At 40.0% G+C, this 27,079-nt stretch overlaps 1 protein-coding gene across 1 annotated transcript in view; it reads right to left on the reverse strand.

The window, feature by feature from the left end:
• The window catches only part of LOC117522986 (kinase non-catalytic C-lobe domain-containing protein 1), a gene marked incomplete at its 5' end in the record, with an annotated part of 118,104 nt that overhangs the window by 61,750 nt on the left and 29,275 nt on the right, over nucleotides 1–27,079 (reverse strand). The window contains 3 exons of the mRNA XM_034184404.1: nucleotides 1,570–1,716; nucleotides 9,907–9,965; nucleotides 22,795–22,993. Of these exons, the coding sequence (XP_034040295.1) occupies nucleotides 1,570–1,716; nucleotides 9,907–9,965; nucleotides 22,795–22,993 (405 nt within the window). The remainder of the gene's footprint in view (nucleotides 1–1,569; nucleotides 1,717–9,906; nucleotides 9,966–22,794; nucleotides 22,994–27,079) is intronic.

Consider the following 27,079-nt stretch of genomic DNA (forward strand, 5'->3'; position numbering starts at 1 on the left):
CTATGAGCATTCTGCCAGTTAGTGTGACTCGGGGGTGTTGACTCATTTAAACTAACATATTCATCCTGCTGTAACCAGGTTTCTGTAAGGCAGAATAAATCAATATGTTGATCAATTATTATATCATTTGCTAACAGGGACTTAGAAGAGAGAGACCTAATGTTTAATAGACCACATTTAACTGTTTTAGTCTGTGGTGCAGTTGAAGGTGCTATATTATTTTTTCTTTTTGAATTTTTATGCTTAAATAGATTTTTGCTGGTCATTGGTGGTCTGGGAGCAGGCACCGTCTCTACAGGGATGGGGTAATGAGGGGATGGCAGGGGGAGAGAAGCTGCAGAGAGGTGTGTAAGACTACAACTCTGCTTCCTGGTCCCAACCCTGGATAGTCACGGTTTGGAGGATTTAAGAAAATTGGCCAGATTTCTAGAAATGAGAGCTGCTCCATCCAAAGTGGGATGGATGCCCTCTCTCCTAACAAGACCAGGTTTTCCCCAGAAGCTTTGCCAATTATCTATGAAGCCCACCTCATTTTTTGGACACCACTCGGACAGCCAGCAATTCAAAGAGAACATGCGGCTAAACATGTCACTCCCGGTCCGATTGGGGAGGGGCCCAGAGAAAACTACAGAGTCCGACATTGTTTTTGCAAAGTTACACACTGATTCAATGTTAATTTTAGTGACCTCCGATTGGCGTAACCGGGTGTCATTACTGCCGATGTGAATTACAATCTTATCAAATTTACACTTAGCCTTAGCCAGCAGTTTCAAATTTCCTTCAATGTCACCTGCTCTGGCCCCCGGAAGACAATTGATTATGGTTGCTGGTGTCGCTAACTTCACATTTCTCAAAACAGAGTTGCCAATAACCAGAGTTTGATCCTCGGTGGGTGTGTCGCCGAGTGGGGAAAAATGGTTAGAAATGTGAATGGGTTGGCGTGTACACGGGGCTTCTGTTTAGAACTACGCTTCCTCCTCACAGTCACCCAGTCGGCCTGCTTTCCCGGCTGCTCGGGATCTGCTGGAAGGGAACTAACGTGGCTAAGCTACCTTGGTCCGCACCGACTACAGGGGCCTGGCTAGCTGTAGAATTTTCCACGGTGCGGAGCCGAGTCTCCAATTCCCCCAGTCTGGCCTCCAAAGCTATGAATAAGCTACACTTATTACAAGTACCATTACTGCTAAAGGAGGCCGAGGAATAACTAAACATTTCACACCCAGAGTAGAAAAGTGCAGGAGAGACAGGAGAAGCCGCCATGCTAAATCGGCTAAGAGCTAGTAGCTGCGCTAAGCTAGCGGATTCCTAAAAACACACAAAGTGAATAATGTGTAAATAATTTAGAGGTGATTCAGCAGAGGGAGTGCTTTAGTTAAGGCACGTGAAGATTACACTGTGAAACAAATCGTTATCTAGTTAACTAGATCAATCTAACTGCGCAGATTAAACAGCTAACAGATACAGAAAAACACCGCTGTGCTCCGGAACAGGAAGTGATACAATACCGCAGTGAGAGCCAACCACCAGTAGAGGCCCTTATATACTGTAATATATAAATGACGTTATTACCTGCAGAAGTGGCCTGTCCTCTGGATTTTCTTCTTGCATCTTTTCCAAGAGCCTTTGGACTTCATCCCCCACTTCAGCTTCCAGCTCTGGCTCAATGACAAAGCTCAGTGCAGCAGAAAGTGTACAGCCAAGAGAGTAAACATGCCCCTGCAGCCGAGGTAAGACAAGGAGATGACATGACTATCAACAGGAAACAACAGTAATTCTAAATGTAATTAATTAATCTAAAAGACACATTTTTTAAAAAAAAAGGTCTTGTGCTTTGTCCTGGTGATCAACTGCAAGCTTTTGGTTTAGTTTCTCCTTTTATGTCAAAGTAATGGAGTGCTGTCTTCAAGGTAGACAGCAAGTTAATCATCAGTTTGTTAGTTGTGTTTCCAAGGTTCTGCTGTAACTTTAGAACAATGATGTAAAGTCTGCATGGTCCCAAGGAGTACCTTGGGACCATGCAGGCACAATCAATTCATACATTGTTTCAAGATTGTTCCAAAAGAAAAATGCCACCTGTGGAGATAAAATTCTGCTCCAGAAGCCTTGGTTGAGTTTCTCTCACTCACTCATCTTCAACCACTTACTCAAAGTAAGGGACATGGGTGGTGGAGGTGGGCTGGAGCCTATCCCAGCACTCTTAGAGCATGAGGGAGGGTACATCCTGGACAGGAAGCCAGCGTGTCACAGGGCCACATATAGATAGACAAACACATACACACCCACACGCACACCTATGGACAATTTAAAGCTTCCAAACCACCTAACCTGCACGTCTTTGTAAGTGGGAGGAAGCCAGAGCACCAAGAGGGAAGACACACAAACACGGGGAGAACATGGAACCTCCACACAGAAAGGCCACAGATGGGAATCAATCCCATGAGCTTCTTGCTGGGATGAAACAGTTCTAACCGCTAATCCACTGTGCTGCCTGGTTGAGTTTTCGTACAAGTACCTCTGCCAACGAAGTTGGAGGAGGTTACAATTTTGACCCAATTCATATGTCATTATGAATTTTTTACTGAAGATTCATATCCTGACAGGCAAGAAGTGGTTCAGTTTTCAAGCTCAAAGGTCAAAGTCAGAAAAAATCTTGGAAAACTGGAAAAATGTTCAAAAAGTCATAACTCTGTCAAAAATGATCAAATTCCTTTCAGATTTGACAATATTATGTAGGATTGCATCATTTATTGACTGACAAAATTTTGTTCCAGATAATGGAAGATGTGGGTATTTAAATTTTACACTGAAAATCCAATTTAATGTATATTTTACATTATATCTTAATCAAATATGCCTCAATCCCTGTCATATTTGAAAGTGAGGTGCAGACTGTCACTCCCTATTGCCTGACAAAGTTTGATCCTGATCTGATCCGGACTGTTGATTTTGTTTTTAATATTAATAAATCCAATTGGTGTACATTTTGCTTTATTTCTCAATCAAAAGTGCCTCAGTCACTCTCATCTTTCTGTTATGGATTTACTTACACCACCAAATTTGGATGGAGGTTCCAATTTTATGCCTGTTTGTCTATCTTCCAGTTATCAGTCAGAAACCAAGTGCCAAAAAGCAATAACAAATTGTGCATAGCAAAGATGACATATGTTCTGTCAAAATTTTCTTATGCAGGGAGCTGAGGTGGAGGCTGTGGATTGCTTGAAGTACCTTGGGCTGTGGATGGACAGCAAACTGGAATGGACAACCCACACCAACCACCTGTACAGGAAGGGACACAGCAGGCTGTACTTTCCGAGGAGGCTGCTCTCATTTAAAATCTGGATGTTTAACCAGTCTGTAGTAGCCAGCATCCTCTTTTACACCTTATTTACATGCCACCCATGGGATTCAAACCTGTAATTTCCAAAAGCTCTGATTGCCAGCCAGAAACTTTACCACTAAGCTACCATCTCTGTCCTGTAAAAGGTGTGAGAAAATGCCTGATATCAAGCAGGACATGGACGTATTTAACCAAAAATAAAAGCACACACCATATAAAAACACCACATTTTATTGAAATCCTCTCATCAAGCGGGCAGTACAAGTATGATCCGTCTGTTCCTCTGTAGATGTCCTATGGTCACAGATGTACAGTCATGAAATAACAAGAATAATGAAGCAGGGTGGTCTTATCATGTCCACATCTGCTGGCGGCATGTCCAGCCAGCCCTGCACACATGTGAGCTGTCAGTGAGTCTCTGATCAGCAGCTGACAGGCACCTCGCTGTGCTGTGCACTCTGACCTGCCTGTCCAGCCCCCATGTGATCATGTCTGTGCAGCATATATATCAGCATTTTATGCAACTGTGCTCCCCCCTGGCATACCGGATGTGTTGGGGGAGCAGGAGAGGTGGCAAGAGCCACACGTATGCCACATGTGTTCGGGGGGGGACGGAGGTGGGGTGACACACGCACACACATGCGATACACAGGCAGACCCAGCCCACTCTCAAGTTTTTTTTTTTTTTTTGTCGTGCACCCGTCTCAAAATGATTCAAATTTTCGTGACAGGTTTTTTTTTTAACTCACTATTACTAACCCTACTCCTACCCCTGTTTTCATGCTAACAGCACAAATGGCCACACATTTTCTAAGTGCCAAGTGAACGGTGTAGATATTCGTGTGTGTCACTTGGAATTTGTCTGACACCTGCTGTGTCTTTCAGCCGCTAGTGTGCGCAAAATAGTTGTAGTTGTCGCAACAGGTGTATGAGGCATTGGAGGCAGCTACGATTTTACACATGCGCAATTCATGCGCAATTGGACCACACACACACACACACACACATATATATATATATATATATATATATACACACACACACACACACAAAACCCCAATTCCAATGAAGTTGGGATGTTATGTAAACTGAGGACACTAATTGTTGAAGTTTTGTCGGTGGAATTCTTTCCCATTCTTGCTTGATGTACGACTTCAGTTGTTCAACAGTCTGGGGTCTCCGTTGTCGTATTTTGTGCTTCATAATGTGCCACACATTTTTAATGGGTGACAGGTCTGGACTGCAGGCAGGCCAGTCTAGTACCTGCACTCGTTTACTATGAAGCCACACTGTTATAACACTTGTAGAATGTCGCTTGGCATTGTCTTGATGAAATAACCAGTGACATCCCTGAAAAAGACGTTGCTTGGATGGCAGCATGTGTTGCTCTAAAACCTAGCTGTACCTTTCAGCATTGATGGTCCATCACAGATATGTAAGTTGCCCATGCCATGGGCACTAACGTACCCCCATACCATCACAGATGCTGGCTTTTGAACTTTGTGCTGGTAACAATCTGGATGGTCTTTTTCCTCTTTTGTCCGGAGGACACGATGTCCATGATTTCCAAAAACAATTTCAAATGTGGACTCATCAAATCACAGCACACTTTTCCACTTTGCATCTGTTCATTTCAAATGAGCTCAGGCCCAGAGAAGGCAGCGGCATTTCTGGATGTTGTTGATGTATGGCTTTCGCGTTGCATGGTAGAGTTTTAACTTGCACTTGTAGATGTAGCGATGAACTGTGTTAACTGACAATGGTTTTCTGAAGTCTTCCTGAGCCCACCTGGTAAGATCCTTTACACAATGATGTCGGTTTGTAATGCAGTGCCACCTGAGCAATCGAAGGTCATGGACATTCAATGTTGTTTTTCAGGCCTTGTCGCTTACATGTAGAAAGTTCTCCAGATTCTCTGAATCTTCTGATTATATTATGGACTGTAGATGATGGAATCCCTAAATTTATTGCAAGTCAACGTTGAGAAACATTGTTATTAAACTGTTGGACTATTTTTTTATGCGTCTTTGCTTGTGAACGGCTGAGTCTTTTGGGGATGCTCCTTTTGTACCCAATCATGACACTCATATGTTTCCAATTAGGTGTTCCTTGAGCATTCATCAGCTTTCCCAGTCTTTTGTTGCCCCATCCCAACTTTTTTGAAATGTGTTGCAGGCATCCATTTCAAAATGAGCACATATTTGCACAAAAGCAATAAAGTCTATCAGTTTGAACATTAAATATCTTGTCGTTGTGGCGTATTAAATTGAATATAGGTTGAAGAGGATTTGCAAATCATTGTATTCTGTTTTTATTTACATTTTACACAATGCCCCAACTTCATTGGAATTGGGGTTGTATATAATGTTTTGATTATCAACAATTTAGGAAACACAATTTATTCTGAATTGTGGAAGCATTTGTCTGCTCCAATATATGCTGTTGACAGAACAGTGACCCCACTGTCAACATTTCCACTGAGAAATTCAGAATCTTTAGAAGCTAAATTTCACATCACATCAGATCCAGTTCAACATCATCACAAAACTCCACATTCAGGATTCATAATAAAAATTATAAAATGATTCGAGGTGACAAAGATGTATGAGGAATTATGTAAATATTCATTAGTGCAACAACTAATTTCCAGTCAACCTTCATGATTATCAGCTCCATGTTTCTTCAGAGAGATCATTTTGTGTCCATCAATAACTGGATTAATATGACATGTATTGTATTCCTGATGACCACATCAAGTGAGTTTTTAATCACATTTCATGGTTATTGGTGAGCAGATTTTATTTTATTTTATATTTATTTAACAGTAGCAACTAGGAAAAAAATGATTTTGTTAAAAATAAGTAACAAATTAGTTTTAGACAAGACAAACACAACAACACCCTCTCTCTAGTGTGAGAGGTTGAAGGCTGAAGATAGGAAACTTAATGACAAGAATACTATAATGAATGCATATATATTCAGATCCAGGAGATGTTAGAAGATATGAAGCCTTGTCAGGTGGTAGATAAAGGTTAAGCGACTGAATGAATATATCTTAGAAACAATTAATGGAACTGTTGTGATGCCACAAGAACCTTGGCAACTTCAAGTAAATATTTATTAAGACTGAAAGACTTCAGTGAAGTGTACAATGGGAAAATTTTCATAGCAAAGAACAGAAAAACAAGGACAATTCTTCAAGGATGCTGCCCAAAAGCAAATTAACATGAATATGATGTTACACTGAGTTTCTCCAGAGGTTTTGTGTGAAGGTTGTTTTTTTTTTATGTTTCATGCTGTTAAAAACTTTTTTTTTAAAGTATATATCATGAAATATGAATCAATGGCATTCATGAATATGTACAGCAGGTAGCTTGGCCTGACAACATGTAGACCTGGGTTTGACTCTTCTTCATGCTCCCTGTATGTGTCTTTAGAAAATAAACTTAATCTACAGCATCTCAGTGCACCCAGCTGTAAGTGGGTACCAGCCTTGACTGGGGAAGTAATCTGTGTCAGACTGGAGTCTTGTCAAGGGGGGAGGGGACGCGATGGAATCCAAAGATAAGGATGGACACCAGTGGGCCTCAGGACCTACATATAAATTGCCACTGACTACAATATATTCGATGTTTAACAGCCCATACTGATGCCATCCTTTTTATTGAGACACATACGGGAATTCCTCTCACATTCTCAGGAATATATACGAGGTCTGTTAGAAAAGTAGCCGACCTTTTTATTTTTTGCAAAAACCTGATGGATTTGAATCACGTGTGCTTGCATGAGCAAACCTTGAACCTTCGTGCGCATGCGTGAATTTTTTCGATTGCGTCATTTGCTGGTAAGCAGCCTTTGTGTGAGGATGGGTGTAGTCTCTCATCGGATTTTCTTTGCAAGGAAATGGCAGAACGACTGGAGCAGCACGAAGCTGGAAACCATTCAGATTATTTCGGTGACGATCCTATGGGCATCACACGGATTAAGGAGCGGTACAACCAGTTTAAAGATGTCCGCACAACGGTGGAGAGCAAGCCACACTCGGGGTGGCCATCAACATGCTGAAATGACCAAATAATTTCCAAAGTGAACGCTGTGGTGATGCGGGACTGTCGCGTGACTATCCAAAAAAATTGCAGAAGAGGTGGACATCAGCACTTTTTCAGTACATTCCATTGTGAACATTTGGGCATGAAATGAGTTGCAGCAAAATTTGTGCCGATGGCTTCAGCATAAAGCTGATGGCGGAGCAAAAGCACCTTCATGTTGAAGCCTCACAGGACATGTTGTGACATGCCCACCTCTTCCACAATTTCTCGGATAGTCACACGACTGAAAAGCCACCAAAAGCCGTCTGAATAATCCAAATGGTTTCCACCTGGCTGTCGCCCAGTTTCTGGAAAAATTTGATGCGGTCGCGCTGCTCTAGTCATTCCACCATTTCCTTGCAAAGAAAAATCCCGACGAGAGACTACACCCATCCTCACACAATGGCTGCTTACCAGCAAATGACGCAATTGACAGGTGTGAAAAAATTCACGCATGCGCACGAAGGTTCAAGGTTGGCTCATGCAAGCACACATGATTCAAATCCATCAGGTTTTTGCAAAAAATAAAAAGGTCGGATACTTTTCTAACAGACCTCGTAAATATATATATATATATATATATATATATATATATATATATATATATATATATATATATATATATATAGTCAAAGGAATTGTCTGCAGATTGTCTTGAGGCACAAATCTGGGGAAGGGTACAGAAGCATTTCTGCTGCTATGAAGGTCCCAATGAGCACAGTTCAAGTTCAGGGCCACCAGGGCTCTTCCTTGAGCTGGATCCACATCTAAGCGATCGGGGGAGATGGGCCATATACAGGGAGGTGACCAAGAACTCAATGGTCACTCTGTCAGAGCTCCAGCATTCCTTCGTGGAGATAGGAGAACCATCCAGAAGGACAACCATCTCTACCACAATCCACCAATCAGGCCTGTATAGTGGAGTGACCAGACAGAAGCCACTCCTTAGCAAAAGGCACATGGCAGCCCACATGGAATTTGTCAAAAGGCAGCCGAAGGACTCTCAAACCATGAGAAACAAAACTATCTGGTCTGGTAAAACAAAGATTGAACTCTTTAGCATGAATGCCAGGTGTTATGTTTGGAGGAAACCAGGCACCGCTCATCACCTAGCCAGTACCATCCATACAGTGAAATGTGGTGGTGCCAGCATCATGCAATGGGGATATTTTGCAGCGGTAAGAAATGGGAGACTAGTTAAGATTGTGGGAAAGATGAATGCAGCAATGTACAGAAAGATCCTGGTTGAAAACCTGCTGCAGAGTGCTCTTGACCTCACACTGGGGCAACAGTTCATCTTTCAGCAGGACAGTGACCCTAAGCACACAGTCAAGACAGCAAAGGAGTACATATACAGAGATAGGACAACTCTGTGAATGTCCTTGAATGGCACAGCCGGAGCCCAGACCTAAGTCCAATTGAACATCTCTGGAGAGATTTGAAAATGGCTGTGCACCAACGCTCCCCTTCCAGCCTGATGGAGCTTTAGAGGTGCTGAAAAGATGATTGGGCAAAACTGCCCAAAGATAGGTCCACCAAGCTAGTACCAGGGTATTCAAGAAGTCTTGAAGCTGCAATTGCTGCCAAATGTGTATCAACAATGTACAAATGTGTGAATAATTGTGTACATGCAATTTCTTAGTTTTATTTATGTATTTATTTATTATTATTATTATTATTATTATTATTATTATTATTATTAACACATTTGCAAAAACAAACAGACAAAAACAAACAAACAAACTTTAAAAATAAACTTTTTTCATGTTGCCATTATGGGGTGTTGTGAGTAGAATTTTGAGGAAAAAAAATGTATATACTCCATTTTGGAATAAGGCTGCAACATAAGAAAATGCAGAAAAAGCGAAGCACTGTAAATACTTTCCGGATGCACTGTATATAGCCACACTTTTAATTTAAGTTTGATGATTATTCTGCCTTTGTTGGACATAAATCAACGTCAGTGTTGTCTTATGGTGTAACAGAAAATTTGGCATGAATTTTCATCAACTATAATATATTTATTTTGGTTATAATAGACTCGGCATATATTGTCACCTTCAACAATTTATATGCGGTGATAATACATGCCATATGACAAGAGTGAACATGGATGCTCTGCTGTGTTTCTTTCCTTATAAAACACATTTTTCAATGGAGGTTTCCTTGCATACAAAGCAGTCATTAAAGGTAATTATAATACTCAAATACTCGATTGCTAGTAACGCTTGTTCACTTTTTTTTTTAACAACCACATTCTTATTCAACCATATCTGAGTATCATCCATCTATCACACCTTTAGATCTGATGCCAGAAGACTGCCATTAGCATGGCATCCCTCAACAACTTCAGAAAGATTTGCATAACTGTGACTGTTTGATATAATAACAGCACAACAAGCACAACATAAGTACTTGTCAGAAAAATAAGATGTGTCATTATTGGCAAACAGTACAGAAAGGGCTCATGTAAAACCTCACCTCAAATGTGGTGCCTGTGTTGTCAAATTCAGGTGGCACAAAGGAGCCTTCTGGATCATCTGAAAAAAAAAAAAAATAATAATAATAATAATCACCATAAAATGTGAACTGGTGATATCTACATATTCTTCATTGCCATAAGAAAGCAAAGCATTTGCTGTTTTCTGTGAAAGCCCATAAAACTCTTGGAGCTACATTGTATGGTGAGGATGCTTCTGAGATATGGAAACTGAACTACCCGTTCAAGTGGTGTGTTTGAGATAATAATATTGAAATCTGGGAGGGTTGATGTTGGGGCTACCTATGCAAGTATTTTGGTCTTCCTGACTTCAAGCTTGTCCTGTTGGTGTTCCAACAGGACAAGCTGTTTTGAGGTGACACTGAAGAATTTGGAGGTAGCCCTCCTTCTTCATTATTCAATCCACTTTTTGCAATGCACCGGTACCAATGGCAGCAAAATAGCCCCCGAGCTTGATGCTTCCACCACCATCCTTTACAGCTGGTGCAATGATCTTAGGTTTGAAAGAGTCATCTTTACTCCTCCAAACATTGTTATTGTGGCCAATTGTAGCTCAGTCTTTGTCTTGTCTGACCAGCAGACATTGTTCAGAAGGCATTTGGCATGTCCATGTGAGCAGATGCAAATTTCTGTTTAGGTTTTGGAGGAAGAGCTTCATTCTTGGTTGACACCATCTGAGTCCACGGTGATGTAAAACTCACTTCACTGTGGACAGTGACACTGGTGATCCAGCAGTTTCCAGGCCTGAGCCTTGGTGGTTCCTGAGTTGTTTCTGAAAATCTTAACCAATTTCTTATCACCTAAGGGTGACAGTTCAACCCAAACTCATGCCATTTTGTGATGGCATCACGAAAAGTAAATTGATCTATGGTTTGTGATACTGTCAGGAAAAGCACCTCATTTTTGTCACAGGAGCACAAATTCCTTTTGTGATGGGACCACAAAATGTGGGGTGATGGGGGGGGGGGGGTTCTGAGGGGCAGGGGTTATGGTTAGACTTGGGGAATGGGTAGGGTTGGAAAAAGTAAAATAAAAACACTGCGTCATGAAAATGTGACACATTTTGTGATGGAAGCATGAAAAAAATGTGTGAGACTTTGCTGGACAACTTGGGTCTTCTTCCACACCTCAGTAAAGTGGTGACACATCCAATTAACTTGTATTTACAACTGGTTGAACTGACAATCTTGAAAATGCAGTTGTTTAGAAATGGCTCCAAGAGACCTTCCCAACTTGTGTAAATCTACAGTGTTTCTTCGTAGATCTTTAATGAGTTCCTTGGACTTCTCCATTGTTCTGAGTATTGGTCAGTCCAATGAGTTCTGTCAAACACATCCTTTTTGTGCTGGCAAAGAACAGTTACCAGTTGTATTTAATTATGATCACTAACGAGGAGTTAAAAGACCTTGGCCTTGTCACATTAAATGATGCCGTGCAACTTTCAGTGGCCGAGATAAGTAAATGTCTCAACAAGGAAGGAGGAGGATGATGCGATGTGCAATCCAATAAGGATGTAGATCCAGCTATGCTGTAGTGACCTTGAGTGGTAAAAAACAACAGTGGAGTGTGGACTGTGGATCCTGCATCAGCAATAATATTTTTGAGATGCCCTTTGGGTGGGGTCACTCAGCTAGACATCAGCACGTCACGGAGACATGGCCTTTCCAGCAAGTCCCAGAGCACGTCCATTGGATACCTAGGACAGGAGAACAGTGGAGTTGATTCTGCAAGGACATCAACTGGCAAATGGCTGAGTGCATTGTTCACACTCCACTTTTCTTTTTTTCCTCCATGAAGCCACACTAGCCTTGTTTTATTAGTATTGTTATTTATTATATATTATTTATATGTCTATTTGATGATTTACTTTATTATTAGGGGGGAAGGAGCCTGAGCTTGTGTGGCAGGTTGAGAGATACTGACTAGAAATACTCGGGCTCACCTCCACACAGAGCTTGGGCTCTGGTACCCAACTCCTGGAGAGGGGCTGGATGCTCCACTTTTCTGGCATTGCCCAAGGGGAGAGGCGGAGAGCTGGGGTCGCATTGCTTATTGCTCCCCAGCTCAGTCACCATGTGTTGGAGTTCACTCCGGTGAACGAGAGGGTCGCGTCCCTACAATTTCGGGTCGAGGACAGGTCTCTCACTGTTGTCTCGGCCTACGGGCCGAGTGGCAGTGCAGAGTACCCGACCTTCTTGGAGTCCCTGGGAGGGGTATTAGATAGCACTCCGACTGGGGACTCCATTGTTCTCCTGGGGGATTTCAATGCCCACGTGGGCGGCGACAGTGAGACCTGGAGGGGGGTGATTAATTTGTCCCCCAGCAAGCTCCACTTCTTGTTTCAATTATCAACCTCCAAAGCAACAGTATAGTACTTGTAATTTTTCTCCATGAATTCCAGGTCATTCCAGCATCATTTTAGCAACTCCTTCTTGTAACATTGGTCATATTTGCAGACATTTCAGATAGAAATTCCCATGTTTGGTCCATGATCGAAATGTAATCAGCATGCTCACTGCAAAAAACTAAAACAGCACCCATGTATTTCCTTTTAACCAAGGAAATACGGTGCCCACTTTCCTCGAAATGGGGAGTGTCAGTGTTGAACTTAATTTCATACCTCCTTAATTTCATCCAGACTACTCTGTCCGGTACACACAAGGGGTTTTTAATGGAAATGCATTGTGATTAATGCAACAATTTGTCCGATGTGAGTGAAAATCTGTTATACAAAAGCCTTTATATACAGTGTTTATTACATGGAAAACCAGTGGTGGGCACAATTCAGCTAATCCAATAGCAGATAATTATCGAAGCTAATGTTTTTGCTATTGGATTAGCTTTTCAGATAAATTTTTAAACCATCATCGGACCCATTATCTTCCGATAAATTTAGTTCAGATAACTTTAGTCCGACAACATTTTTTTTTTTTTTGCTGGTAAAGTTTAACACATAAAAACATGTGTAAACCCTAAAATCAAACATTTTAGTCCATTTGTTGTGTGTTTATCACCACGGATCAGATTGGCTGCCTGTCACTTGCTGATGACCATCATTAAGTGTAAAATGTGATTGGCCGGTCGATGCAGGGAGCATTGTGGATAGTGTAATTGAGGTTCACTTTGGACGTTACAGTGACTTGTCCACTCGACACAAAAACAAAACATACTAATTTTAACATTATTTTATTTTATTTCTTTGTGGCTGTAATTTAACTGCCAAGACTCGGTGGGGAGAGGAGCTCTCATGGCACAGCTGTGTGTACAGAGGGTGGGACTATTCTTCACGTTTTGAAATTGTTTTGCATTTAAAAAAAAGGACACTTTATGTGGATTATTTATTCAGATGAATCCCACTGAAACTAACAGGTAAGAATTTATATTTACTACATGTATTTTACCCTGCCAATCAATACAGTAATGGATGTATTTCAGTTGTTTAAGCCGCAGGGTTCAAAGCATGTGAAAAAAGCAGCAGCTTTTAGCTCGTAAAATACCAAGATAAACTGACTTCTAATACTTTTACTGCTTTTGAAAGATGATGACAGTGTTTGGAATTTTATTTTTTTTATTAATTCTTTTTTCGTGTGTTTGTGTTTGTGATCCTTGAATTTACCCAGCAGTTCTTGCTGCAGTTAAAGTGAAACTGGTTTATCAGAAGCTGACAATGTAATCTGACTGTGGCCTTGTCCAAATCAATACTAATAGTTATCGGTTATCGGTAATAAAGATAACTTTTTTTAGCAGTTTATCGGTTTATCGTTATAAAAACTTTTCAGTTATCTGATTAATGGTTATCGAAGCTAACGTTTTGGTTAGCTGTGCCCACCACTGTGGAAAACCATACAAAAGCATTGGGACTTTTGCTTCTGTCCAGTGAGTGCAAATATCCGGTTTATACGATGACGGTTTATGAGAGTTTTACTGTATTATTAAAGGTGCCATATTGTGCAAAACAATTTTCATCAATTTTTATATTTTCATGCTTAATACCAAGAAAGTCCCATAGCTAGACATTCCACTGCAGTAAATATAATTTACACTTAATTTAAACATAAGATCATTTTAGACTTCTGTGACATATGTAAGACAAATACTTTCACACTTCCAAAATGCTATAATTTCATGTCATACAATAAAAAGAAACCCTCACCCCCACCCCACAACTTCAAGTCTGAGAGCATGTAGTCCACCACACTATGGAACAGTGTTGGGTTTCAGATGGCAAATATCCAGACAGACATCCTGTCCATCACTATCTCTCAAAAATAACCATCCATGTGCCACAACCAGATGAAAAGTGGACATCCCCTAGGCCTTCTCCAGCCACTGAGGTGCTCAACATGGAGGCACCTGCGTTTTGGATCGTAACCTGAGAAATGCATCATAACACCAATATGTAGTTTCTTCACAATGCAAGTGACACTCCAAGTGTCTGAGTCTCCTTATATAACCATTCATTTGACAGAAAGTCATTGCATTTTGTACTCAGCAATTATCAAGAAAGACCAAGTACATAAGACAGCTAGTCATTGAATTAGGTCACTGGTTAGCATTACTGAGTCACATACAATAAGAAAGTAAGCACAATGACCCTAATGACTTAATCCTTCATTCTCCTACAACAATGTTGGTGTAGCCAAAATCCTCTGTCCAGTGACCTAATGAGCCAATAAGTTATTCCAAGACATCCCTTGATCTCAATGGCTAAGGGCCAGCAACATGAATGTCACTGCCAAGATAAAGGAATGCCCATCTAAGTTTGAGACTTTCACTACATACAGAAACTGAGGCTCAGGCCAACAATTCAGTGAAAACTTAGATTTTACTCATGATCTGGAACAATGATAAACCCAGATGCTCCTGCATTGTTGTGGTACTACCATGGCAAGCAAGGTATGCCTTGCAGATTTTGCATTGCACTTTTTTCTCTTTAATTTGGTTAAAATGTTCCCAAATTGTTGAGCTTCATTGCCAGCTAGCCATGATATTGTTTTGGCATAACTTTTCTGGTGACATCACAGCTGACCCAGATCTCCACTACTGAGTATGTTCGTCAAGGACAGAAAGGCAGCGGAACATACAGCAGCAGCTTTGAGAGAAAAACAAAGCTTAAAAAATAAACGATGACCATTGATTATTAAATTAGTCACTGACAATTTCGATAGTCTACGTAATCATGACTAATCGTGGCAGCCCTAATTTGAAACAACATGCTATTATCAAATTCTGTGGACATTGATTAGGGCCCATTCACACATAGTATGAATAAGTACAAATCAGGGCGAATCATGGTGGAACAGCTCATATGAACAAATAACGAAAACAGGCGTGAACAAACCCGCTGCGACAGTGTCGCGCACGCGACCATGTAGTGCAAGCAGGAACACATTGCAAGCAGCTGGGATGTGGTGCACCAATCCTGCCGCTAAAATAAAAACCAGCTCTGTAATTAGTGAACATCACTGGGTATCACTGGGTTGATATCAATGATATAAATAATAAATAAAATACACAACCCCATGGTTAAATAACCGTTGGTTGATTAAAAAATAAATTACACTCATGGGATTCAAATCTGCAATTTACAAAGCTCTGATTACCAGATGGAATCTTTACCACTGTGCTGCAATGACTGTCTTATAACAGGAGCGTGAAATGGCTACAATCAACAAGCAGATAAATGTATTTTTAAAATAAGAGAGAAAAGCACCATGATAACTGACCAATCTGCATTTGTTAGGGTGCATTTCTGCTGATACATGACTGAAAGTGGAGTATTTGTCACACTGTTGGCTTGTCATATAGTCCTGCACCACTCACAGGACATGTTGGCCAGACACACATGCGGGCCCGGCCCAACCCGCGTGCCCTGTCAGACAGACGTGACATTCAGATTGCCTGCTGAGTGTCCACATGAACTGGCGGTCCATTTCTCCAGCCTGTTGCAAAAGCGATATATGTTTTTATGTATTTCCACGTGAGGACATCAAGCACAAACACGCACGTGTCCGTCAAAAAAAGGTGTGTGTTCTGCAGCTGTGAAGGTCCACGACCAGAGATGTTTCAACAGCTGTTGGCAGCCAGCCACACCCCCGTCCATTCAGCGAACAGACCAAGGTTCACTCTGTGATCAGATGAGAGGTGCCTCACCTGTGGGGGGGTAGGGGGGGGGACCACATGCACACCATGTGTTGGGTGAGTGCGCAAAACACAAGCACATGTATTGTGGGGGGAGCCGACACACTGGCACGCCACATGTGTACTTAGCAACTTCACAGTCATGGGGGTACTTAATCAAATTTCACTGCCAGCTCGAAACTAATTGTCTGCTAACTGTTTTTGTGCTGACAGCGTGAATGGCCGCATATTTCCTAAAAGCCAAGCAAACGGTGTAGATGTTCGTGTGTGTCACCTGGAATCTGGCTGATATCTGTTGCGAGAGGGAACGAATGGGCTCTCACATGGCACACGCTGTCTTTCAGCTGCTGGTGTGTGCAAATAGTTGTAGTAACAGGTGTACGAGGCGTTGGAGGCAGCTACGATTTTGCATATATTGTATATGATTCTTGCTTCATGCACAATTCATGCACAATTCGACCGCATTCGTACTATGTGTGAAGGGGTCTTTAGTAAATGAGTGTTACCATATTTATTTCCTCATGAATGACAAAATTTAATGACAATTCTGTTAAAGTGCGCTTCATGCTGTTGAAAATTACACTGTTGGGAATAGAAAACACTGACACTGTTAAATATTTAACTGTTAGTACAATGTTAACTCTGGAAGTTGTGGAGTCAAATAAACATGGAAAAAGAGCAGTTTTTTTGGGGTGATGGGGTGGGGGTGGGGTGGTTGGTGGTTGTGGTATTGTTTGACTCCTGTGAGTTAAATGTACAGGTATACTCATAAATGTGAAAGGAAAAAGGATGCTGTCTGTGTGCATGTGCATGTAAGCAGCAGATTGAGAGCATGCGAGTTGAAAGCTGCCTGACTAAGTAAGCCATTGCCACAACAACCACCTTCCTGGCAGCTCAAACACTGCAGATCGAATCAGTGTTTTTCAGTTTCTGTCATTGGGAGATCAAGCACTGATTACATGTGTGTGTGTGTGTGTGTGTGTGTGTGTGTGTGTGTGTGTGTGTGTGTGTGTGTGTGTGTGTGTGTGTGTGTGTGTGTGTGTGTGTGTGTGTGTGTGTGTGTTAAAATGATGCACTAGAGTTTGTGTGCATGTGACAGTTATGTGACAGAATGAAAGAAAAGAGGGATGAAGGTAAACAGTAAATCTGAGAAAAGAATGACCGGTTGACCGGTGAGGCAACTAAAAGTAGTCAGCTATAAGCAGGCGGCATGCTGGCAGCTAGCAGCTTAGCATAAGTAACAGGACCGAGCTTATTAACCATTATGGGGCCAAAAAAGAGTGGCACAGAGACATCAGAGTCAAACATAAGATCAGTCCCTTTAAGCATAAGTCCAACCATTGAAAAGGAGCTAGAGGATATTAAGAAGTCTCTGAACTTTATAACACTGGACATGCAATACATATCGAACCAACAAAAAACAATTATAGACTTAATGGCCCAAGTGAATGAACTGAAACAGCAAAATATGGAGAAAGACGTGAAGATTAAAACTCTTGAAAATAGAGTATCAGAGCTTGAACAATATTCCAGGATAAACGATCTTATGGTTACAGGCCTTGACATCAAACCAAGAACTTATGCAAGAGCAGTAACCAACGAAGAGGAGCCTACTGACAAAGACCTGGAATCAATGGAGCAGCAGGTGGTCACCTTCTTTGCTACCAAAGGAATTACAATGAACACGCAGGATATAGAGGCATGTCATCTGTTGCCCCGAAAAGACAAACAATAAAAATCAGCAATAATAGTAAGGTTTGTTAACAGGAAACATAAGATAACCATATTAAAGCAGGGAAAGAAACTTAAAGGGACCAAGGTATACATAAACGATCATCTGACCAAAAAAAATGCAGATATAGCTAGAAAAGCCGTCTACTAAAGAAACAAAACAAAATCCAAGGAACATGGACCTCTAACTGCAGAGTTTACATAAAACTATTAGGTACACCAGAAGAAGCTAAGGTACTATGCATCAAAGAAGAACATGAACTGAACAAATACAATTGAAAAATTAAATATAAATAAAAAATCTAGATAGTTTTACCTTCAATTCAAAATGACAAATTAAACATTAACAATTCCCTGCCTATAGAGGACAATGAAAGTACAAAACCAAGAAATGCAATTAAAACTTTTGAATGTAGTGAATCTAAAATGCAACATGTTATAGATGAAGTTGACCCGGATATAAACTTTATAATGACATAAATGATGACTGCATGTATTATCAAGACCAGCAAATACCAACTCAGAATAAACCTAATGAGATGTTGTCAATTGTCCACTTCAATAGTCGCAGCCTTCATGCAAATTTTGAAAAGATAAAAGATTACTTGAACCAATTGGGTACTTTGTTTAATGTATTAGCAATTTCAGAAACTTGGATAAAAAATGATGAAACAAACAACTTTATGTTAGAAGATTATGAGATGTTTGCACAGAGCAGAAACAAAAAAATGGAGGTGGTGTGGCATTATATGTGGATAAAAACTTACATGCAAAACAGATTGACCACATGACATTGGCTATTGATGATATTATGGAGTGTATAACAATTGAATTGATAATGGAAAACAGAAAAAAATATATTGATTACAGATTGTGTTTACAGATCTCCTGGATCAAGTATTGAAATGTTTACGGAACTAATGCATAACTTGTATACAAAATGGAACATAAAGATGTTTTTATATGTGGGGATTTTAACATAGATTTATTTGTACACATAAGCCTACGGAAAATTTTATAGACACTATGTATAGCTTGTCATTCCATCCAAAAATAACTACACTGCACAGAGTTCATCACTAATTGATAATATTTCACTAACATATTAAACAATGACATTTCCAGTGGCATATTAATAAATGATATAAGTGACCACTTACCAGTATTTTAACTATGAAAATAAGTTATAACTATAGGAAAGCCAAGAAAATATTAAGATTACTAATTTCATAAGAGTAAAAACAAATGAATCAATAATGATATTCAAACAAAGTCTATTAAAACAAGACTGGAAAGTAATATTAGATGAAACTGAGGTTAACTCGGCTTATAACACTTTTTTGAATAGATTTTTGACTCTCTATGATCAATGTTGCCCTGTGAAATCAATCCAAATCAAACAACAAGCTAAAACCAACCCATGGATGACAAGCAGTTTAATTAATGCCTGTAAAAGAAAAAACTTGCTATACAGGGTATTTATTAAAGAAAGAACAATCGAAACAGAAAATAAATATAAAATATATAAAAATAAGTTGACATGTGTATTAAGAAATTGTAAAAAGATGTATTATAAAACACAACTAGAACAAAACAAGGGAAATATTAAGGGTCTCTGGAATGTAATAAATAGTGTCATCAGGAAAAAGGAGAACTGTAGTACCTTGCCGGACTATTTCATTGACAGTGATAAAAAGATCTATAACAATGAAGAGCTAGTAATGCATTTAATCATTATTTTGTCAATATAGGGCCAGAATTGGCAGCTGAAATAAAAATGCCATATTCAGCCTCAGAAATAGGTGCTGAACAAGTAAACTCAAATTCATTCTTTCTATCAGCAACAGACGAAATGGAAATAATAAACACTGTTAATGAATTGAAGGCAAAAAAAATCAGTAGATTGCAATAAGTTGGACACTACAATAATTAAACAAGTCATTAATGAAATTGCAAAACCTCTAAGTCATATCTATAACTTATCTTTATTAATGGAGAGTTTCCAAGTCAAATGAAGATTGCCAAAATTACACCTATATATAAAAGTGGAGATAAGTATCTATTCTCAAATTATAGACCTATATCTGTGTTATCTCAATTCTCAAAAATTTTAGAAAAACTATATACAGTTCGGTTAGATCATTACATTGAAAAGTTCAAGATATTAAATGATAACCGGTATGGTTTCAGAAAAAAATAGATCAACAACTTTAGCTTTAATTGATTTAGTGGAAGAAATAACAAATAATATTGATAAAAAGAAACATACAATGGCGATCTTCATTGACTTAAAAAAGGCGTTTGATACTATTAACCACAACATATTATTACGTAAATTGGAAAAAATTGGCATAAGGGGTATTGCACTAAATTGGCTCCAATCTTATTTAAACAACAGGCAACAATATGTACAAATAGGAGAATATAAATCTTTGTTTAAACAGATACATTGTGGAGTTCCATAAGGGTCCGTTTTAGGACCTAAACTTTTTTAATTTATATTAATGACTTGCAATTCATCTCTGAAAAACTGAAATTTATCCTCTTTGCTGATGACACAACGATAGTATGTTCTGGGGAAAACCTGGAACAACTTGTGATCGAAATGCAAATAGAAATTATTCAATTAAAAAATTGGTTTGATAGTAATAAATTGTCACTTAATATTTCAAAGACAAAATTAATGCTCTTTGGAAACCAATACAGGACATGTTCACATCTTCAAACTCCAGACATCTCCACGTCACTACATATTCAGTCCCTGATTGGTCATCGCGGCGCGACAAGACGAAAAAGTTCAAAATCACTTCACTTGCGTCGCTTCACTCGCGTCGCGCTGCGCGGTTTGGCGCCAAAAACGTGTCCTTACATAGGGATTACATGGCAACCTGTGGCTGCAGTCGCTCGTGTCACACCCGGTGTGAACGCGCTAGGGACCACTGAGGAATTTGTAATCTATCCGGATTTGGTGTGACTACAATACATGTCCAGTTATTTTCAGTGTGGCGCACAGCGTTGTTCGCAAGCCCCCCCCCCGCCCTTCTTTTTTTTCTGCACCGGAGCAACCCATCCTCTGCGCTCCGGGACCTCCCACTTTACAAATTAAGCACTGCACGTCACCCACATGAGCTCTGCTCCACATGATGTGGTGTCTGTCCTGCGGCACGACATCTACAAGACACGCGTGTTGGGCAGGACATGCACGTAGGGCTGGCTGGACACACCGCCAGCAGATGTGGTCATGATAAGAGTGCCCTGCTTCTCATTCATGTTATTTCATGACTGTACATCTGTGACCATGGGTCATCTACAGAGGAACAGACAGATCATACTTGTATTGTCTACTTGATAAGAGGGATTCAATAAAATGCGGTGTTTTTATATGGTGTGTGGATTTATTTTTTTATACGTCAATGTCCTTCTTGATGTGAGGCATTTTCATGCAGCTTTTACAGGACAGTGATGGTAGCTCAGTGGTAAAGTTTCTGGTTTGCAATGATATCTTTTGGAAAGTGCAGGTTCAAATCCCGTGGGTGGCATGTATTTTTCTTAATTTTTTATTTATGTTTTGTCTTCACAGCAGCTTCGCGATGTCACACATGCTGCAGCTGCTTGCACTGTGTTCCCACATGCACGAACCCATTGCAGCGGCATCATTCACACCTGCCTGTCGGCTTGATGTTTGAAGGGGCTATGTGGGGCCCTAAACTTTGCTTTGCATTGAAGACAGACTGTCATTTTGAAACTTTTTTATTCTATCAGCTTCTTGTTAGTTGTCACAACCTCAGTTCATCCATCTCAATCTCACCCTGTCTCTTCATCTTCTCTGTTATACCAGATCGCAGCATGCAACGGTAACCCTAACACCAGCCACAAGCAAAACATAGATGACTGTTTGATGTGGAAGTGAAGGGAAGGCCACAGTCCTTCACTCCCACAGAAAAATGATGCCGCTGTCAAAAAACACCTCACCCTACCCTTTGTGTAATAGGGTGGCTCAAAATCCTCACATCATGATGGAAAGGAGCACTGATCAAGTGTAAAAATTGAATGAATTTGGAGTGAAAGTGTGTTATTCTAACCACACTCTTCATTACTTTGAACATTTGATGCTAAAGTATCAAGTCAGGCTTATTTCCTCTGCTTTAATAATGACATTCCATTTTGGTGTTCATTTATGTGGCTTAATCCTGTTCAAATAAGCATCGGTTCACATGCTCCTGTGTTCTCACTCCAGTGCCAGAAAGTCTTTCCCCATGCACGTCTTTGGATACTTTTCTTCTGTGCCATTTGTGTTTTTCTAGAATTTTCATCTGCTTCTTTGTTACTTCTGGCTGGTCTGAATGTTGCTTGTGTTTTGACCTTCTGCCTGTGTTTTTGGTTTGCCTCTGTGATCCCTCATGGAGACTGCTGCCCTGTGGACTCCTTTCCACATGTTTGCTGACATCAGCCTGCTTTTTGACCATGATTAAAACGTTTTTAAACCACCTGATGTCGATGGACACATGGGGGCATCTCACTCTGTTTTTGTCATGTTTCTATTAAAAGATTACTGATAAAATGTCAGAGACGTCGTTAGACTACTTCCTGATACTACAAACGGTCTGTTTAAAATAGTAGGGGGTGGGAAGACCACACAGCCAATCCTAGAACCTAGAGAATGTCCCGTGGGTCTGTACAAATTTTGTACAGACCTGAGGGCTGAAATCAAGGTGTTGGACAAAGATAAGGCTCTTTTTCACTTTCATGGGCATGCATACTCGTAGGTTACATTCTATAACTGTGCTTGTGGAAAACCTCATGTTGATGTTATGGCACAGATTACAATGTTACGGCTTCAGAGATGTAAGGGACAACCGATGTATGTCAAAGTTTGTGCCTCAGTTCACTGTGGACCTTCTCCTGGAGGTCTCTAAGGATTTTAAAGGGATTGACTGAAAGTTTAAATATGCACAGATTTATGTAATTATGTTCATTTATCTGTGCTGTAGTCTCACCACTGAGCTGCTCCATGAAGCAAACATTCCCATGTGCGTTGAAGGCCAGAGTGTCGGGTGTGATACACAGCGTGTGGAAGAGGTGGGAGGGTCTGATGCTCTGCAGGGCCAGAATGCATTCTGCGCACACTGCCCACACCTCCTCTTCAGACAGGCAATTGTCCCTCAAAGAAAGTATGTCTGCCAGTGACACATTCTCCTGTGTGGACACACATACAGTGCAATCATGTCTAAGTGAGCATAAACACGTATACAACAAGGCATTCAGATTATTGCAGTGCCTCACTGTCACCACCTACAATTATTTGGCTTCACTTGACAATATTATTTGATGCCCTGATGTTAGATGTCTGATATGAGGGGTGAATAAAAGCTTTTGAGCCAGATCAAGAAGAAACCACAACTGAATTGATTCAATGCTTTATTTTCAGCATAATCCCCATGTAAATCCACACTTTTTCCAGTGTCACTGCAGTGCCTTAATACTGTTCTCACAGACGGTGTTTTCCTAGAGACCATGCCCTACTTTTTCTAGGTCAGGCTCAAAACTTATTTTAGATGATGGGCTGTGATTTGGCCTTCAAATGACCTGTGTGAGACAGTGTTGGGTCAGTACTTGAGAAAATACATGTACTTGGGCTCAAGTACATTTTGCAGAATGCCAAAAGTACTTATACTTGGACCAAGTACTTTTTAAAAGTACTTGTACACAGGTACTTTTAAATGCACTTGACCCAACTCTGGTGTGAAAGGACCACTCATTTAGTTTATCCACCAAGTTTATTTGAATCTCATCTCCATTTTCCATATGAAGTGCACACTTTTCAGGACATGGTTTGGAAGTACTTCAAACAAATTCAGATTGCATTATAACTAATCCAAAATCAGATTTTGTATTTAGTAACTGATTACACTTCAAAGTATGCATACTCAACTCTGCGTGTAACTTTCCCAACTCTGCTTGTGACACAAGCTGCAATTTTTTTTTTTTTTCATCAGTAGCAAGGACATTTGGTGCATAAACACTTTAATTTCAGTGGACTGGCTGCGCACCCACATGAACACAGTGCAGCATCTGTGAGCTACTGCTGCCAGATGTGGTTTCAGTATAGTCACTATACAGATTTCATCCACCTTTTAAACACAGACCAACACAAAAATATGAATGGGGGTGGGGGGGTGGTTGTACTTTTAGTAAGTCACAGCTACCTGTTAGTTTTACACTGGCGATTTTACTGTGTAATTGACAAATTAGTTTCAGACTTTCCTCTGGTAGGTGAACTCAAACAACTTGTTTTCTAACCTTACCCTCTCCAATATGCTATCACTGTGTCCTCACTGAAAGACATCCCAGCAGGCACACAAATTTTGATTTGATTTTTGATTTGTTTATTTAGCACAAAATAAAACTCATACAAAAATAATGAATATACATAAAGCAATAAAAGAGAGAGAGAGAAAGAGGAGAGAGAGAGAGAGAGAGAGAGAGAGAGAAAGGGGAGAGAGGAGAGAGAGAAAATACAATATAAGTAATGTGCAAGGGAGTGATGGAAGCCAAAAAGGCTCATAGAGAAACCACTCCCAAACAAAGCAAACATAACAACAGAATCACACCATTTTATCCAGATTATAACAATTCATTGTAAATACTCCTGCAGGATCTTTGCTTTTAGTCCACTTATATATGTATATAAGGTGATAGATGGATTTGCAAGATGTACCGTATCATTCCAAGATTTAACACCAATATCATCAAGAGCTCTGAAAACAAACGTACAGGTCAATAAGATTTATATGGAAGATATTTAAGAGCTGCAATTTAAAAAACAGAGGTGTACTTGGAGCACAAGGTTTTGAACGAGTAGCTATTCAAACATATTTTTGTGTAGAATAAATATTTTGCTTATATAAGTTGCTCTAAGTGTTATTTACGTGAAATTCATGTAACCCATGCACATGACAATTACGTAATTTTTGGTAGAATATCTTAGTTGAATTTATGTGTTTATTGTGATGTCATTACGTGTTTTATGTATGTTGAATATACGTGTTGAAAAACATGTAGTTTTCACATAAAATGAACCCAACGTATATTTGATCTCATTTTATTTTACAGGTATACACTGAAAACTGAATTCAGTTTAGATAATAAAACAGTATGGGAGCATGTTTGTTTTCAAATAATTGCAAAAAGTAAAGAATTGTCAATCAATACATTCCTAACACAAGTACATACAGCTATTTGAAAATACACTCAATGAGTTACTGTTAAATACACATGCCAAAAATTAGGTGTTGAGTGAACTATAGCTCTAAATTTTTAAATACAATGATTTTGTTAAAAATAAGTAACAAATTAGTTTTAGACAAGACAAACACAACAACACCCTCTCTCTAGTGTGAGAGGTTGAAGGCTGAAGATAGGAAACTTAATGACAAGAATACTATAATGAATGCATATATATTCAGATCCAGGAGATGTTAGAAGATATGAAGCCTTGTCAGGTGGTAGATAAAGGTTAAGCGACTGAATGAATATATCTTAGAAACAATTAATGGAACTGTTGTGATGCCACAAGAACCTTGGCAACTTCAAGTAAATATTTATTAAGACTGAAAGACTTCAGTGAAGTGTACAATGGGAAAATTTTCATAGCAAAGAACAGAAAAACAAGGACAATTCTTCAAGGATGCTGCCCAAAAGCAAATTAACATGAATATGATGTTACACTGAGTTTCTCCAGAGGTTTTGTGTGAAGGTTGTTTTTTTTTTATGTTTCATGCTGTTAAAAACTTTTTTTTAAAGTATATCATGAAATATGAATCAATGGCATTCATGAATATGTACAGCAGGTAGCTTGGCCTGACAACATGTAGACCTGGGTTTGACTCTTCTTCATGCTCCCTGTATGTGTCTTTAGAAAATAAACTTAATCTACAGCATCTCAGTGCACCCAGCTGTAAGTGGGTACCAGAGACTGGGGAAGTAATCTGTGTCAGACTGGAGTCTTGTCAAGGGGGGAGGGGACGCGATGGAATCCAAAGATAAGGATGGACACCAGTGGGCCTCAGGACCTACATATAAATTGCCACTGACTACAATATTCGATGTTTAACAGCCCATACTGATGCCATCCTTTTTATTGAGACACATACGGGAATTCCTCTCACATTCTCAGGAATATATACGAGGTCTGTTAGAAAAGTAGCCGACCTTTTTATTTTTGCAAAACCTGATGGATTTGAATCACGTGTGCTTGCATGAGCAAACCTTGAACCTTCGTGCGCATGCGTGAATTTTTTCGATTGCGTCATTTGCTGGTAAGCAGCCTTTGTGTGAGGATGGGTGTAGTCTCTCATCGGATTTTCTTTGCAAGGAAATGGCAGAACGACTGGAGCAGCACGAAGCTGGAAACCATTCAGATTATTTCGGTGACGATCCTATGGGCATCACACGGATTAAGGAGCGGTACAACCAGTTTAAAGATGTCCGCACAACGGTGGAGAGCAAGCCACACTCGGGGTGGCCATCAACATGCTGAAATGACCAAATAATTTCCAAAGTGAACGCTGTGGTGATGCGGGACTGTCGCGTGACTATCCAAAAAAAATTGCAGAAGAGGTGGACATCAGCACTTTTTCAGTACATTCCATTGTGAACATTTGGGCATGAAATGAGTTGCAGCAAAATTTGTGCCGATGGCTTCAGCATAAAGCTGATGGCGGAGCAAAAGCACCTTCATGTTGAAGCCTCACAGGACATGTTGTGACATGCCCACCTCTTCCACAATTTCTCGGATAGTCACACGACTGAAAAGCCACCAAAAGCCGTCTGAATAATCCAAATGGTTTCCACCTGGCTGTCGCCCAGTTTCTGGAAAAATTTGATGCGGTCGCGCTGCTAGTCATTCCACCATTTCCTTGCAAAGAAAAATCCCGACGAGAGACTACACCCATCCTCACACAATGGCTGCTTACCAGCAAATGACGCAATTGACAGGTGTGAAAAAATTCACGCATGCGCACGAAGGTTCAAGGTTGGCTCATGCAAGCACACATGATTCAAATCCATCAGGTTTTTGCAAAAAATAAAAAGGTCGGATACTTTTCTAACAGACCTCGTAAATATATATATATATATATATATATATATATATATATATATATATATATATATATATATATATATATATAGTCAAAGGAATTGTCTGCAGATTGTCTTGAGGCACAAATCTGGGGAAGGGTACAGAAGCATTTCTGCTGCTATGAAGGTCCCAATGAGCAC

This window comes from Thalassophryne amazonica, chromosome 13 (genome assembly GCF_902500255.1).
Source record: "Thalassophryne amazonica chromosome 13, fThaAma1.1, whole genome shotgun sequence".
Classification (NCBI taxonomy): Eukaryota; Metazoa; Chordata; class Actinopteri; order Batrachoidiformes; family Batrachoididae; genus Thalassophryne; species Thalassophryne amazonica.